General features: G+C 37.0%; 1 protein-coding gene across 2 annotated transcripts; it reads right to left on the reverse strand.

The window, feature by feature from the left end:
• Positions 1-636: 636 nt before the first annotated feature.
• On the reverse strand, positions 637-8231 carry LOC125248388 (calcium-activated chloride channel regulator 1-like). 2 transcript variants are annotated; one of them, XM_048160232.1, is made up of 15 exons: positions 8030-8231; positions 5400-5537; positions 5156-5306; positions 4957-5062; positions 4719-4875; positions 4391-4627; positions 4024-4248; positions 3752-3932; positions 3296-3402; positions 2992-3207; positions 2638-2902; positions 2377-2541; positions 1951-2175; positions 1376-1807; positions 637-1235 (listed from the first exon to the last, which is right to left on the reverse strand). In XM_048160232.1, the coding sequence occupies exons 1-15, from the start codon at positions 8174-8176 to the stop codon at positions 790-792; spliced, it is 3198 nt and encodes a 1065-aa protein (XP_048016189.1). In that variant the 5' UTR covers positions 8177-8231; the 3' UTR covers positions 637-789. The 2 variants fall into 2 exon arrangements, with proteins under 2 accessions (XP_048016189.1, XP_048016190.1); XM_048160233.1 differs by lacking the exon at positions 1376-1807.
• Positions 8232-14409: the final 6178 nt, after the last annotated feature.

Here is a 14409-nt window from a genome sequence, read left to right on the forward strand (position 1 = left end):
GTGTGTGTGTGTGTGTGTGTGCGTGTGTGGGTGTGAGACAGAGAGTGGCTGTCTAGCTCTGCACTAATAATGATGGTTATTGTTTGTCATATTATGATCATCCTGATTATAATTTATTCATTTTTCACACATGTGGTCAACAGATCAGTCGGGTTAGAGAGAGTTCAAATAACAACTATATAAATACAACCTGACAGTTCAATATTAATCATTCTGCAAATCCAACCCCCATAGGAATATTCATACCGGACACAATAAAAATGATTTATTATGACAGGTGTCATCAATCATTTTGACATAGTAGCCTCCCTATCTCTCTCTAGTGACAGCATGCACATGTTGGGCATAAACTTTTGGTGCGTTTGGTCAGAGCACATTGAGCTTTTCAGAAGGAGAGGCTTCACAGAGACAGGATTCTAAACCATGCATTACTGACAGACTGGGAAGAAAGGTGCTGCAACAATATAAAATAATGTGAAAAATAAAGTGTTTTTTTGAGCATTCAAGCATGACAACCTAGTCGAGCCCAAAAACAAATTCAAGACTTTGAAAAATGGCATAATAGGTCCCCATTTAAAATTCAAAGACTGACTTAAATGTGCTTTAAATCATCATAATAAAAGTTTAATACATGCCTTACTGTACAAAAATATTTTTATTCTTTTGTATTTAAAGTCGCTCACATTTCAGATTGAGAATCTATTATAAATGTGATTTCTAAATGAGATAGCAATACATGTACTTGAAAAAATATTCAGAAAGTAAGAAATTCTGTTTTGATAAAAATGGTTATTTTAAGAAATGTTCTAAAGTTGTAGGATTGCAAATTGTTAATTCCCAATTGCTGCTTATATCAAAGCTTTTTCTGCGTCTCACTGACCATGTGATTACAGCAACAACAAAGCATATGACCATAGTTACAACACACAACGAAATTATTAGAACTGTCAAATTCAAGCCTGGGTTTGATATTGCAGAGGGAGTTGGATCAGGGAGGATCTTTGAAGCTTGAGCGATGTTAGAGGTTTCAGATTTCGCATTTTCTTTGTCCTCTGACTGAACTGCAAAGAAAAGTGTGGTGCCATTTTGGATTGTGAAACTGAGATTGAATGAATGCTGTTCAACTGATCCAGCCTCCAGCGGTGAGACGGCAGCTGTGTTGACTACATGACCATTGTTGAAGTTTTCACGAAGCATTTGAAGGTCATAGCTCCACCTGATCTCATAGGATTTAGCTTAAAGCAAAAGAAACATGCCATGCAAGACAATTAAATTTTAATTATTTCATGATCTAAATTTGAAACTACTCCTATGTTGTCAGTGAAGATGAAAAACTTTGTATTTTAAATTTTGGTATAGTAACTGTATGCTTTACCTGTCCCTTGGTCAAGGTCCTCACCAGGAGCCGTCCAGCTGAGAAACACAGAGTCCTCCTGGATCTCAGCACTCAGATCTGTGATTTTGTTAGGAGGGAAATTTGGTGGGGTTGTGCCTGTAAAAACCACTTCAAAACACTCTCTGGTGGCTGTCGACTGGAGTGGCTGTACACTGGAGAGAGAATCAGGGAGCATCTTTGAAGCTTGAGCAATGTTCGAAGTTTCAGATTTCGCATTTTGTTTGTCCTCAGACTGAACTGCAAAGAAGAGTGTGGTGCCATTTTGGATTGTGAAACTGAGATTGAATGAATGCTGTTCAACTGATCCAGCCTCCAGCGGTGAGACAGCAGATGTGTTGATTACATGACCATTGCTGAAGCTTTCTCGAAGCATTTGAAGGTCATAGCTCCACCTGATCTCATAGGATTTAGCTTAAAGGAAAAGAAACATGCCATGCAAGACAGTTAAATTTTCATTATTTCATCTAAATTCTCTAAATTTGACACTACTTCTATGTTGTCAGTGAAGACGTTTACGAAGTTTTAAATCCTGGTATAGTAACCGTATGCTTTACCTGTCCCTTGGTCAAGGTCCTCACCAGGAGCCGTCCAGCTGAGAAACACAGAGTCCTCCTGGATCTCAGCACTCAGATCTGTGATTCTGTTAGGAGGGAAATTTGGTGGGGTTGAGCCTGTAAAAGCCACCTCAAAACTCTCACCGGTGGCTGTCCTGGTAAATCTTCCAACCTCGAGTGGTTCCTCAGAAACTGGAGGCTTTGGAGGGTTCAGCTCCACCACACCTGAAATTAGAGGAACCGCATGAATACATTTAAAGTTCAGGAATTTAATTAATTAATGAAGTATTTATATGTTTTTGCATTTCCTGTACTACTGTACACCCATATCAGGGGGTTTCTCCTCTTCAACACCACCAGTGAGCAGCATCCACTTGGACAAATGTTTGAACAGTTTGCTTTAAGAGTCTCAATCTCACGATTTACCGTTTACCACATATCCAGGTACGTATGGGGCACCACCCCTTTTTTGGGTAGTAAATTTGGCTTGTCCATCTAGATTCTTCACTCTTACTTTCAAGCTGCTTCTCCCTTTTTTCACCTGTGTGAAATATCTGGAATAGACACCATCATCTTTAAAAGCATCAGCTCCTGTAAAACAATACTTGATTTATTTGAGCACTTTTGGCCTTATAGTATAAATCTGAGTTGAGTGTACACTTGAAACAAAAATGATGGGTAATTTACCTGCTCCATTGTCTAGGAGTCTTAATTGTTGTGCAGATCCAGATTCAGTCTCCAGCGTAGCCCACACTTCAGTCTTTATTACAGACATGTAATTCTGACTGACCTCAGCAAACACTATCAAGGGTTTAGTGCCGTTACTGAACTGCTGGTTCATGCGGGCTTTGACAACGATAGGAGGAACATCAGCTCGCGCCGCTTGACTCGTTGCTGTTATAATCAGAGACTGACTTATTTTAGTCTGGATACTGTACTTCCAGTCCCCAGGCTAGCAAACACACAATAGTATTATTAGATTAATAATTAATGAATTTTAATGTTTTAGGAAAGCTAATGAAATCTCGTGCTGGTTGTCACCTGTGCAGTTCCTGGAACTTTTAAAGTGATTGTTTTTGCTGCTTCATAGTGATGCATCTGTATTTGTTTGTAGGTTGAGTCATTTGGTGACTGTATGGAAATGTCAGGTAAACTTGTTTCATAGGTTATTGTAAAGCTGGTTTTGTTACCAATGGTCTGATCCACTAATATTGTCCCATTGAACCAGTCTGATGTTTTTTTTCCCACACTGTCTATCTAAATTGTTGATAAAAATGAATTATTAGAATATTTATAATAATCTTAAAGTGTTTTACCATGAGCAATGAGCGATCACTTGTCAAACCTGAACTGGGTCTTTTGTTTGATCTCCTGTTGGTATCGTGAGTGAAGAAAATCCATGCAGTAGCTGATTAGAAAGAATGTCGTCACTGGCTGTGATAAATTTCCCCCCTAATTCCAACATAAAACATGAGAAATACACACTGGATAATAAACAGACATTCATAATATGAATATTATGATTTACTACATTTTTGCATTTTTCACAAATACATACCAAAACATCAAACAATATATAACAAAAATCACCTTGGGATCAATTGGTTAAAAGTTACTAATGTGGCTCAGATCATTTGTTATCCTTCTAGCAACATATGTTTGTAGATTTGCCAATTGCTTTGAAATTTTGTTAGTTCCCAAAATTTTTCATGTCAAGATCCACCTATAGATGAAGGCCTACTATAATAAATTTAGACTTTTTCTGGAACACTGTACATCATTATGTGATGATGGTACTTACCAGTTTTGTCAGCCATTTCCCTCAGTGCTTTAGCTGCTTTATCACCCAAAGCTATTGTGTGAATAATGGCGCCACTTTTAATTGCAGCTGGAACACAACTATTAATGTTGTCTGTCGCTTCACCATCTGTCAGAAAAATGATTTCATCCCCCATCACATCCCCATTGTCCTTTTCGAGTACCTTTAAGTTTTGAAGACAAATACAGAACATTGGTATAAAACAAACTGTAGGCTATATACTTAACACATCATAAACATGATCAATATTGCACCTGTAAGCCAAGATTGAGGCCTTTACAAACGTATGTTTCTCCACCTGCTACTTTTGGCAACAATTTTATGAGTTTCTCTCGTGTGGATTCACTGTCAATAGTAGTCAAGGGGCTCAGAGTTTTAGCATTAGAACTAAAGGTTACAATTCCAGCACTGGCTTGATCCTCAATGATGGTCTGAAGGAAATGTGTGGCAGCCTGCTGCTGTCGGAGGATTCTAGAGCCCTAGACAAGGGGTGCAATAAAAAAAATGCATGTAATATCAGGTTTATACTCATTCAAAATGATTTAGATCATATCAGAGCATTGAAGGTTATAATAATTGTAAGCATCTTTGATTTCAAGTAAAGTTAATGTTATGGCATACTTTCATGCTTCCTGAGACATCAAGGACGAGACAAACAACCCGATGCATTCGCTGCACAACTTTGAAAGTTGGCGCTGGTGGAGAGGACAGCAGTGGCTTCAGAGAATGAAGTGCGTCTTTATCAACAGAATCCTCAAATATCACAGTCCGTGTTGCTTTGTTGCCACATTTTTTGTTTTGCAAGTTTGGGGCTTCATAATTGTGCTCCTTGTCACGACAAAATGAAAAATTGCTCACCTGAAACCAAATATTTCAAATAATTTCTTCATTCGTCAAATGGTCAAAGATAAAATTTGCATATGTGGGAACATGTAAAATCTATGCTTACAGAATCCAGGCTTGGTAAGAACATTATAGAGCTGTCTGTGTTTTGATATTTGTTAGGAAAAAACTTGCACTCCTTAGTCGGTAGTAAAGTTTGTGGATCAGTCTGGCACGGTTGACGTGATTCTTCATAAAACTGACCTTCAATGTTTTTGCTACAACTAAAGATAAGCAGGAAATCAATGGTTGAGATAATTTCCAGTGACATTTAAAAAATATTCTGTTTTATTAAGTTTTATGACCTTGTAGCTTTAATACGGCCATTAGAGTAGTAGAATGGATTTGTTTCACTGTATTCATCATACACGCCCCATCTCAGATGAGCCCATTCATGAACCAAGACCTTTCCTGCAAACAAACAAACAAATATTCATGTTAATAAAACAAAGAGATTAGTGCATTAACCTGCATAAATGTTGAAGGATAATAAATGACATTCACCTCTTGACCCATAAGTCTTAATAAGTGTATCGTCTCGGAGGAAGTTTGGGGTGAAATGAATGAACTGAGCCTCATCTCCACATTCATCATATTGAAGAGTGTAGGGTTCATCACCATATGCTGGATTAGCATTATCAATTCTTATGTTTGCCTGATTTCACATTGAAATTGTCAGCAGTATGTCAATGAAATGAGTAAACATTAATATTTGACACGTAAGATAAAATGCCATAATTATCTGTACATTTTCATAGGACTCTGTTCTTGCTTTGGTAAATTCCGTACTATTCCAGTGGGGTGGAACGAGTATCGTAGCTTCTTTGAAATAGACCTTTTTATCCAATGCTTGATGAAGATGAATCGACCCTTTAGTGACCATGTCCTGTCAGAATGAAAAATGAGAAAAACTCAATATACAGTATTTAGAAAAAAAGTAATTAATTTGTTCATTCACAAATACTGTTAATGAAACTTGATTAGGGTGAATTGAGGGTAATTGGGACACTTTTTGCAATTGAGATAAAAAGTGTCCCAATCAACCTGAATTCACCCTATATGTTTCTTTATATGATTTTCTTTAAAAAATGCAACAAAATAGTATGTTTCACAAAAGCCACAAAAAAAATTAATGCTTGTTTTGTTAAATAGTAGGGATGTAACAATATCAAAATCTCACAGTACGATAATTCCTCGATATAAAGTATTATTTGGTATTTGATAGAATCCATGATACCATGTATCTGAACAAAATGTCCAGGACCTCCAGCAGAAAAATAGGTCCACAACATTAAAGATCCAGTAGTATATTTAACTGTGGGCATGGGGTACTTTTTATCCATGTGTGCACCAAACCCATCTGGTGGGTTTGCTGCCAAAAAGCTCTTGTTTTAGTTTTATCTGACGATAGATGCCGATCCCTTTTGAAGTTCCAGTCGTGTCTGATAACTGAATATGCTGGAGATTGTTTCTGGATGAGAGCAGAGGATTTTTCTTGAAACCCTTCCTAACAACTTTTGGTGATGTAGGTGCTGTTTGATCATTTTTTTAGGCTTTCTGAGACTCAAGACTCAACTAACAATCTGTGCTCCTTGGAGAGTCTTAGTCCACTCAAACTCTCCTCCTCACCACACATTAGGATGATTTAGACACACGTCCTCCTCCAGGCAGATTTGTAACATTTGATTGGAACTTCTTAATTATTGCCCTGATGGTGGAAATGGGGATTTTCAATGCTTTAGCCATTTTCTTACAGTCACTTTCTATTTAGTGAAGCTCAACAATCTTTTGCTGCACATCATAACTATATTCTTTTGTTTTACTCATTGGGATGAATGATTAAGGGAATTTGGCCTTTGCGTTTCCTCATATTTATACTGCTGTGGAACAGGAAGTCATGGCTGGACAATTTCATGCTCCTAGTCACCCTGGTGTGCTAAAAATGTAAATATGAATATACTTCAGAGATATTTTACTCCTAAGAATTTCTAGGGGTGCCAATAATTGTGGCCAACATGTTTTAGAGAAAAACGTTTATTTCATAATGTAAGTCCTCACAAACTACAACTTTCTTCATCCACAGCCTTAGATGAACTGAAGATAAAATACATTAAATCTCTGAAGATCTGATTAAACATCTCCACAAACAGCATTACCAGCTTCACTTATTACTAACCAGACTGACTTTATTTCTGTCACACATCTACAGAAGTTTAGATGTTTCGTTTGAGGTCACTATCATGGAGGTTGGTGGTTGCTTTAGTTGAGCTCTTGACCCCTGACTTTTGTAAAGTAGCTTCTTTATCAACAATTGCAGGTGTTTTCAGAAAACATTTCTGCATTGATAAGTCAGATCAACATGTCTATTTTAACAACAGATAAATGACTGCATGATTGTAGTTTTCTTTTTTATTGATATTGTTGTTTGAGGAACATTATACCTTATAAAAACGTTCCTGGAACGTCAAGAAAACTGGACGTTTTTTACTTTCCCAGAACCAACACTGAATAATTAGAGAACGTTCTTATAACAAAATTCTGTTAGCTGGTAGACTGGGTAAACCCAGCCTGATCTGCCGCGATTTGATTTCGCCCGGCAACTCAGTCTGGAAACCCGTACATTCATTTCTACTGCTTCTGTTACACTTTTGCGGGAGCCAATCACAGACTAGCTTATCCACCTTGCTCGCTATTGGTGGGTATAACACGATGACAAAGCGTCGGCAAGCAGCTTTTTGTTTACATTGAACATGGCGGCCGCCGAAGCACAGCAACCAGTTGATGCCACTGTCGATGCTGTTTTAAAAGATTTCAAAGGCAAGTTTTCTTTGAAAACGGAACAGAGACTTGCCCTGGAGCAATTCATAAAAAAGTAGGATGTGTTTGCCTTACTACCGACCGGCTTTGGTAAAAGCCTAATTTACCAGCTACCCTCGCTGCAAAGTACGTCACCCGGAACGTTGATCTGATTGGTTGAAGGACTATCCAGTTGCGTGAATAATGCTCGTTGATCACGCCTCTTGTGGAGTAGAAAATACGTAGCAGACTCCCCAGACCAATGTTCAATTTTAAATTGAGCTTGGTCTGGTGATAGCCAGACAAGTTAGCTGGGTCTCACTCTTTCAAATTCAAAATTGCTTTATTGGCATGACTGTAAATAATACAATATTGCCAAAACATATATACATAAAACAGTAATAAAAACATCTGTATAACAGAAAAATATTATTAAATATTATAACACTATCAAATATTAGAAGATGCATCGTTTCATACAGTCATGTGACCACGATAATATAGAGACAATTTTGCTATCGTAATACTACGATATTGATAATATTGCTGCATCCCTAAATAGACAAAAAAATATATATTTACCTTGATTTTATCAATGAGCGTGTTATCCTGTGGTACTCTTGAACTGATTGCAATGGTAACATCAACATAACCATTTCCATCTAGTTTGATTCCAGTGGAGGACGACAGCAACATCCATAATAAGACCAACACCATTCTTGAGTCCATAGCTGTAGAGTTTAGATGAACAGCAACTCCTGAAACCCAGTTTTGAACAATTTCACAAATGATCTCGAGGAGTCTGATCAGAGAGAAGAGGGTGTGTACTTCAATGTCATGCAGGGGCATGACTACATTCTGGTCCAATTAAAACATAAGATGTATTTATACTTCATATATTAAATTTGCACACGGATTGTACATTTGAAAAATGTTTGCTAACAATTAGTTTACTTGGTGTGACTATACTGTGGCAGTGCATTGATATGGGCTCAAAAGAGCGCATAAAACAAGAAATGCAAGTGTGTTCACCATCACAGGTTAAATGATTGATTATTACATAAAAACTCAACAAGACACTTGCAAACAATTATAAAATTAAAATTTTGCCTACTATTACAACTATTAGTGTTTAATCAAATCTATCTATTACACTTAAAGCTGCAGTCCGCAATTTTTCTTCTTTATTGCCATCTCTGTTTGAAACCTGCAATTGCAGTCACACTCTAAAAAATGCTGGGTTAAAAACAACCCAAGTTGGGTTGAAAATGGACAAACCCAGCGGTTGGGTTAAATGTTTGCCCAACCTGCTGGGTAGTTTTATTTAACCTAAAAATTGTTTAAAAAATACTGTATTTCTTGCTTAAAATGAACCCATAATATGTTGGAAATTAATATTTATTAATATGTTTAATAAACAAACATTTGAAAAAATACTTAAACAATAAACATTTATTAAATTGCTTATTAATAAATGCTCATCTTTTGATTATTATTGTTGCCTCTAGTAATTATGTGTCTGATTTTTAATTTCCAACCTATTTTGGGTTCATTTTAAGCCAGCCGTACAGTAATTTTTAAACAATATTCGGGTTAAATAAAACTACCCAGCACGATGGGCAAACATTTAACCCAACCGCTGGGTCAAAACAACCCAATCGCTGGGTTTGTCCATTTTCAACCCAACTTGGGTTGTTTTTAACCCAGCATTTTTTAGAGTGCATATACGGAACAGTTATCTGTACGTGCATTGTGCGTCGGCACAGCTCGTCAGTGCGGATTAATCTTATGTTTGCAGTCAGTCACCGCACCGGTGTGGATACTGTACTTCAGAATCACAGATTCTAGGTCTTGAAAGTATGACCAATATAAGAATTTTCACTGGAAAATACCTTCTGAACAAGTAACTAACATGTCTGCCACTTTTGTTCTGACCAACTGAGGGGAAAAGCATTTGGCCTACAATAAATCACGCTGCCAATGATTATTAAATCTAACGATCGCTTAGCTCAGATCATGCCAAACTGTGCAAATTATTGTTACTCTTATATTTTTCTCAAATTCACATCAGCATTGCATGACTATGTGTATTTAGTATTAGCGTTACCTGTAGATTTCAATTTCTGTAGCCACTCCACAGTCTGAAGTCTTTTGCTTTTTGACTATGGGTGAATCTCCAGGTGTCACTGATGATTGTCATTTGGAACTTTCTGGATTACAATCCACCATCAAAATGATAAGTTTAATTATTTTAGATGCTGTGAGAACAAGCTATAAATGATCCGCTACAAGCAGCATCCTCACGTGATAAAACCGACTAGCCTGGACGGGAATCCTTCCTTTCTGTTTACAGACGTGACGTAATGACGCACAGATGAACTGCTGCATGCTTGAATTTCCCGCGGAAATCCACCATGACGCTCTTATTATAAAACATTATTACAAGTTTACCATTGTGAATCGAGCTAAGATAATGAGATGGTTTTGAACACTGGCTGGTTATGTACTTGCTCAAAAATTGATTTTGGATCATTTTTAACCAAAAAAGTTACGGACTGCAGCTTTAAAGTTACACACTACAAGTTGAGGATGTCTACGCTGTATTCTTTTTATGTTTCTCAGGGTTCCCACGGGTCATGGAATTTCTGGAATATCATGGAATTTTAAAAGGTCTATTCCAGACATTGAAAGTCATATATATATATATATTTTGTCCAAGTCATGGAATAACAGGGAGTTTTGTTTGTCGCTTTAAATTTTAGTTTCCATTTATCAAAATGTAATTTTTCTATACCACATTTTTTTATTTAGTTGTTTTGCGTATTGTTATGATTGGGCTATTTTTTTAGCAGCATTTTATTCCTTTCCCGCTCGTCAACTTAAGTCAAATGCAGTCACCTGTGCCTGTTAAATAAGGCAAACATGCCAGGAAAATGTAAATTTCAAGAGCTTTGGCTACAAAATGACCACTGTCCTAACCAGCCGCGACACGACAAAGGATTCTATTTTTGAAATGGTTTCTATATTTCTGGGATGGGAATATTTCAGGACAGGTCATAGAGAGGGAACAAGGACATTAATGCACAAAGAAAAGTATTTATTACAGTTTGAACGTTCTTGTTTCCTTTTATTTCTTTTCAAACTCTGAGTCTGAGGTAAATTATCCATTGTTGGTCTCATAGTGGCTAAGTCATGCCAAATGATATTCAAGCTCAAACCATTTTAATATTAAGCAAAGCTTAAACAAGTATATTTCATGACAAAGTTTGTATCAGTCACTGTATTTTGAATAATGTTTTATGGTTTAATTTTGTTGAGTTTAATTTCGTTTGGTTTTGTGTTTAGCTGCGAACAGAGCCCACCCACACGCTGTTATGATTGGCTGTGATTTCTGATTGATTTTGTCCTCTTGTAGCTTTGTCAAGTCTGGTTAGGACACAGTATATTTCGCCCCCTTGTGGCAGTCACACAGAATTTTCAAATTAGTCGTACGTAGCCATTACCTTCGTTTGTGTGTTCATGTTTTCAGCTGCGGAGATCTATACCTCAATGAACTCAACAGATCACAAAGAGTCAGAGAAGACTTCCACGTGAATGAAGGCGGAGCCTCAGTGCACACCTCCTATTACGTTATCGTCATGGACCAGTAGTGGCATGAAGGTGTTTTTCAGCTGAAGCGAACTTTCCCTGAAAGTTCACTTTGGCAAGCCATTTCGAACTTCCAAAAAGAACACAAAACGAACTCCGCTTCGACCTGATTTTGTTCAAAATTATGTCACATCAATTCGGTCTTCGATTTCATTTGAAGTATATTTTAGGGCCTTTAGTTTTAGGGATCAGGGTTGGGTGTAGGCAATCGTTATTGACATAGCCAATTAAATGTTTAGAACCATCTCCAGGGCGGGATTTCCACTGAAGTGGTTTGGGGGAAAAAAAATCACTCTAATTTAAAACGCAGATTTAATGTTTTCCATAGTTTAAATGTCATTTATAACAATTATGGGACTTAATTATTTAATAATTATTAATTATTTATTTCAGACTTAACTGATCATAAAAATTATTTACAGAAATAGTGTAGTGTCAAACAGTCTAATGCCAAGTTTACACTACAGCAGAGGTGGAAATTCCAGGGGTCAGAAAGTAAAAGTCCTGCCATATTTTTATTACACCCACTGACGCATTAATGAGATAAATAAGTGTTTCATTGAGTGATGATTGACCATTACTGAAGACACCTGATGATAACACGCTGAATTGCCAAAGGAGAAAATCACAATTTTTAAGACACTATCACAGAGATTAGGGTTTGCTTTAGTTGAGCTCTTGACCCTTGACTTTTTAATGTTAGAATTTGTTTGGGCAAGTTGTAGTTGAGTTATAGCAGCCAGACAAGCAAAGACAAAAGGGTGATCAGGTGGTGTTGGTTATGTTTTCACATAATCATTATTTGACCTGAATCACCAAACTCATTTAGATCCAATCTCTGAGTAATGGTCAAATATTATTTCAGTGGAAAAAGGCAGACCCTCCAACACATATCAGCTGGATAAAAGAGGTTACATTCTGCTGGAAAAGATACATGATTCAAGGTTGGAAAGTTTCAGGTCATTGTCTGAGTCACTCTAGGAAATGGTCTTTTAACATGCCCAGGAAGTTTCTTCAAATTCTTGTGATTTATTATTCACTGGAAATTTAATCAACATTCTGTTATTCTAGTGATAAGGGGAATGTTAATAACATTTCCCTTAATGTTTATACTTGATAACATGTTTTTTTTTTTTTTGCTGTAACCATGTGTTTTTAAAACGCAAAAGTAGCCTACAGGAATATACTGTGAGTTAACATCGCTCAAAGTCGATACTCAGAGGCTGTGTTTACTTTTTCTGAATTCAGACACTAATGAACACCTGATTAGCAGAATCACTAAACGACAGAGAAACAAGACCAGAAAAAAGAGACGAGCAGAAACACAAGAACTACAACTAACTTCAGCCACACTGAGTGTCAAACCAGTTCACAAACCAGTTTGACATTATTTCTTTCATACATGTACAGAAGTTCTTGTTGAGAATTAACAGATTTGGATGTTGATGTTTTATTGAAAATAAAAATGTATTGAAGTTTGCAGTCACCATCGTGGTGACCATGTCTGCTTTACTTGGGCTCTTGACTCTTTTACATTAGCTTTTTCTAGTAGTGATGGGAAGTTCGGTTCTTTTCCGCGAACCGGTTCTTTCGGACAGTTCGATTCAATAAACCGGTTGAAAAAACCGGTTCACCGGTTCTTTTACGCTCCGACGTAATGACGTCATTCGGTCAACATCAGTCAACTAAAACATAGTCTGAAGCGTTTCTTACAATTTAGTTTTGCATCTAAAGCATCCAAACACATGACATATACAGGCAGTAATGTGCAAACAAGTTTACAGTTATAAAGTGAATAAATTAGTCTTCATCAGAGCAGAAACCATGATCCTCTTACATTACGATTTATTTGTAATTAAATAAACTTACGTTTCGCCAGATTGGCCCCTAATTCGAGTCCTCTCATAACATCAGTTGTCATAGTTAACCGGTGCTGTGACAGTCATTACTGTTCTGTAGCTTCAGATCACACGCTGAATCACGCATGCGCAGTATCTTCAGCTCACCGGTTCCCAAATCGGACACGTCCGAAAGAAGCGCTTCTCGGTTGTGTACTGATGATCCGAAAACCGTTGCAACCGATTCTACTCGAGACCGAGATTGAGATTCGAGAACCGCGAGAGCGATTCAATAGGAGTCGCTTGTTTGCTCCTGCTTTAGTTTGATTACGTCATTTTTTTAAATCTTTATATCACCTTGTTTAGAAATTAAATAAGCTGTCCATGGATTATTTATGAAACAAATAAATGTTTTCAATCTTTAAAAAAAATAACTTGAAAGCACAACTGCACAACTTTCACTATATTGCTTTTTAAATAACATTAATATACAGTAGTCAACATTTGAAGTGGATCAAAACCTTTCAAAGTTGTCGTAAAACATTCTTTTTAGGACAACTTAGTTCTTAGGACAGCTTTGATTAATTTTTTTGATCCACTTCAAATGTTGACTACTATAGAAAAATAAATTTGTAGAACTATTTCTGCACATTAGTTTGATGTGTACAAAATATTATGTTCATGTTGGCATGTAGTTTATTATGTACAGTATTATGTACAGTATTTTATGCTATTAATCTGCTATGGTGTATTTGGAAAAGCACAATAAACGTTTTGTATTTTGAGTCATAAACATATTTCCAGTATGTTTTATATTATCACACTGTACGATGTTCAACAAAACTTGACTAAAGTGCTTTTCTCTTGAAAAATTGCACACATGCGCAGTATCATCAGCTCACCGGTTCTCAAATCGGACATATCCGAAAGAAGCGGTTCTCGGTTGTGTAGGCTACTGATGATCCGAAAACCGTTGCAACCGGTTCTTGACTCGAGAACGAGAACGGTGACGGGCCGTGTATGTTCGTTCGTGTACGCCGCGTGTATGCGCACTCATATCAGCTGCTCTGCTGCTCGTGCCCATCATCATCATCAGTTCTCTCTTTACATCAGGTAAAGTCAGTGTACTGTTGGAGTAACTTAATAACTCCGGGATGTTGGTTTATTTCGAGAGGTAGTGTCAGGCACGTCAAAAAGTGAGTAACTTTAGTAATTTGTGGATTCGTGTTTGCTAACTGGAGATGCGAACTATTTGGAACGATTCAGACCGATTTGGTGAACTGGTTCGACCGGTTCACTGAAAAGAACCGGTTAAAAAGAACGATTCGTTCGCGAACCGGACATCACTATTTTCTAGTTGCTGTAACTGAGTGTTAATAAAACACATTTGTTATGACAGGAAAAAGCCAACATGGAGTTGATCAGGTGTTTTTCCTGTGATCATCGTGGACTTGATTAATTCACTGATCTCTTTCT

The sequence above is a fragment of the Megalobrama amblycephala genome, linkage group LG16 (genome assembly GCF_018812025.1).
Source record: "Megalobrama amblycephala isolate DHTTF-2021 linkage group LG16, ASM1881202v1, whole genome shotgun sequence".
Lineage (NCBI taxonomy): Eukaryota > Metazoa > Chordata > Actinopteri > Cypriniformes > Xenocyprididae > Megalobrama > Megalobrama amblycephala.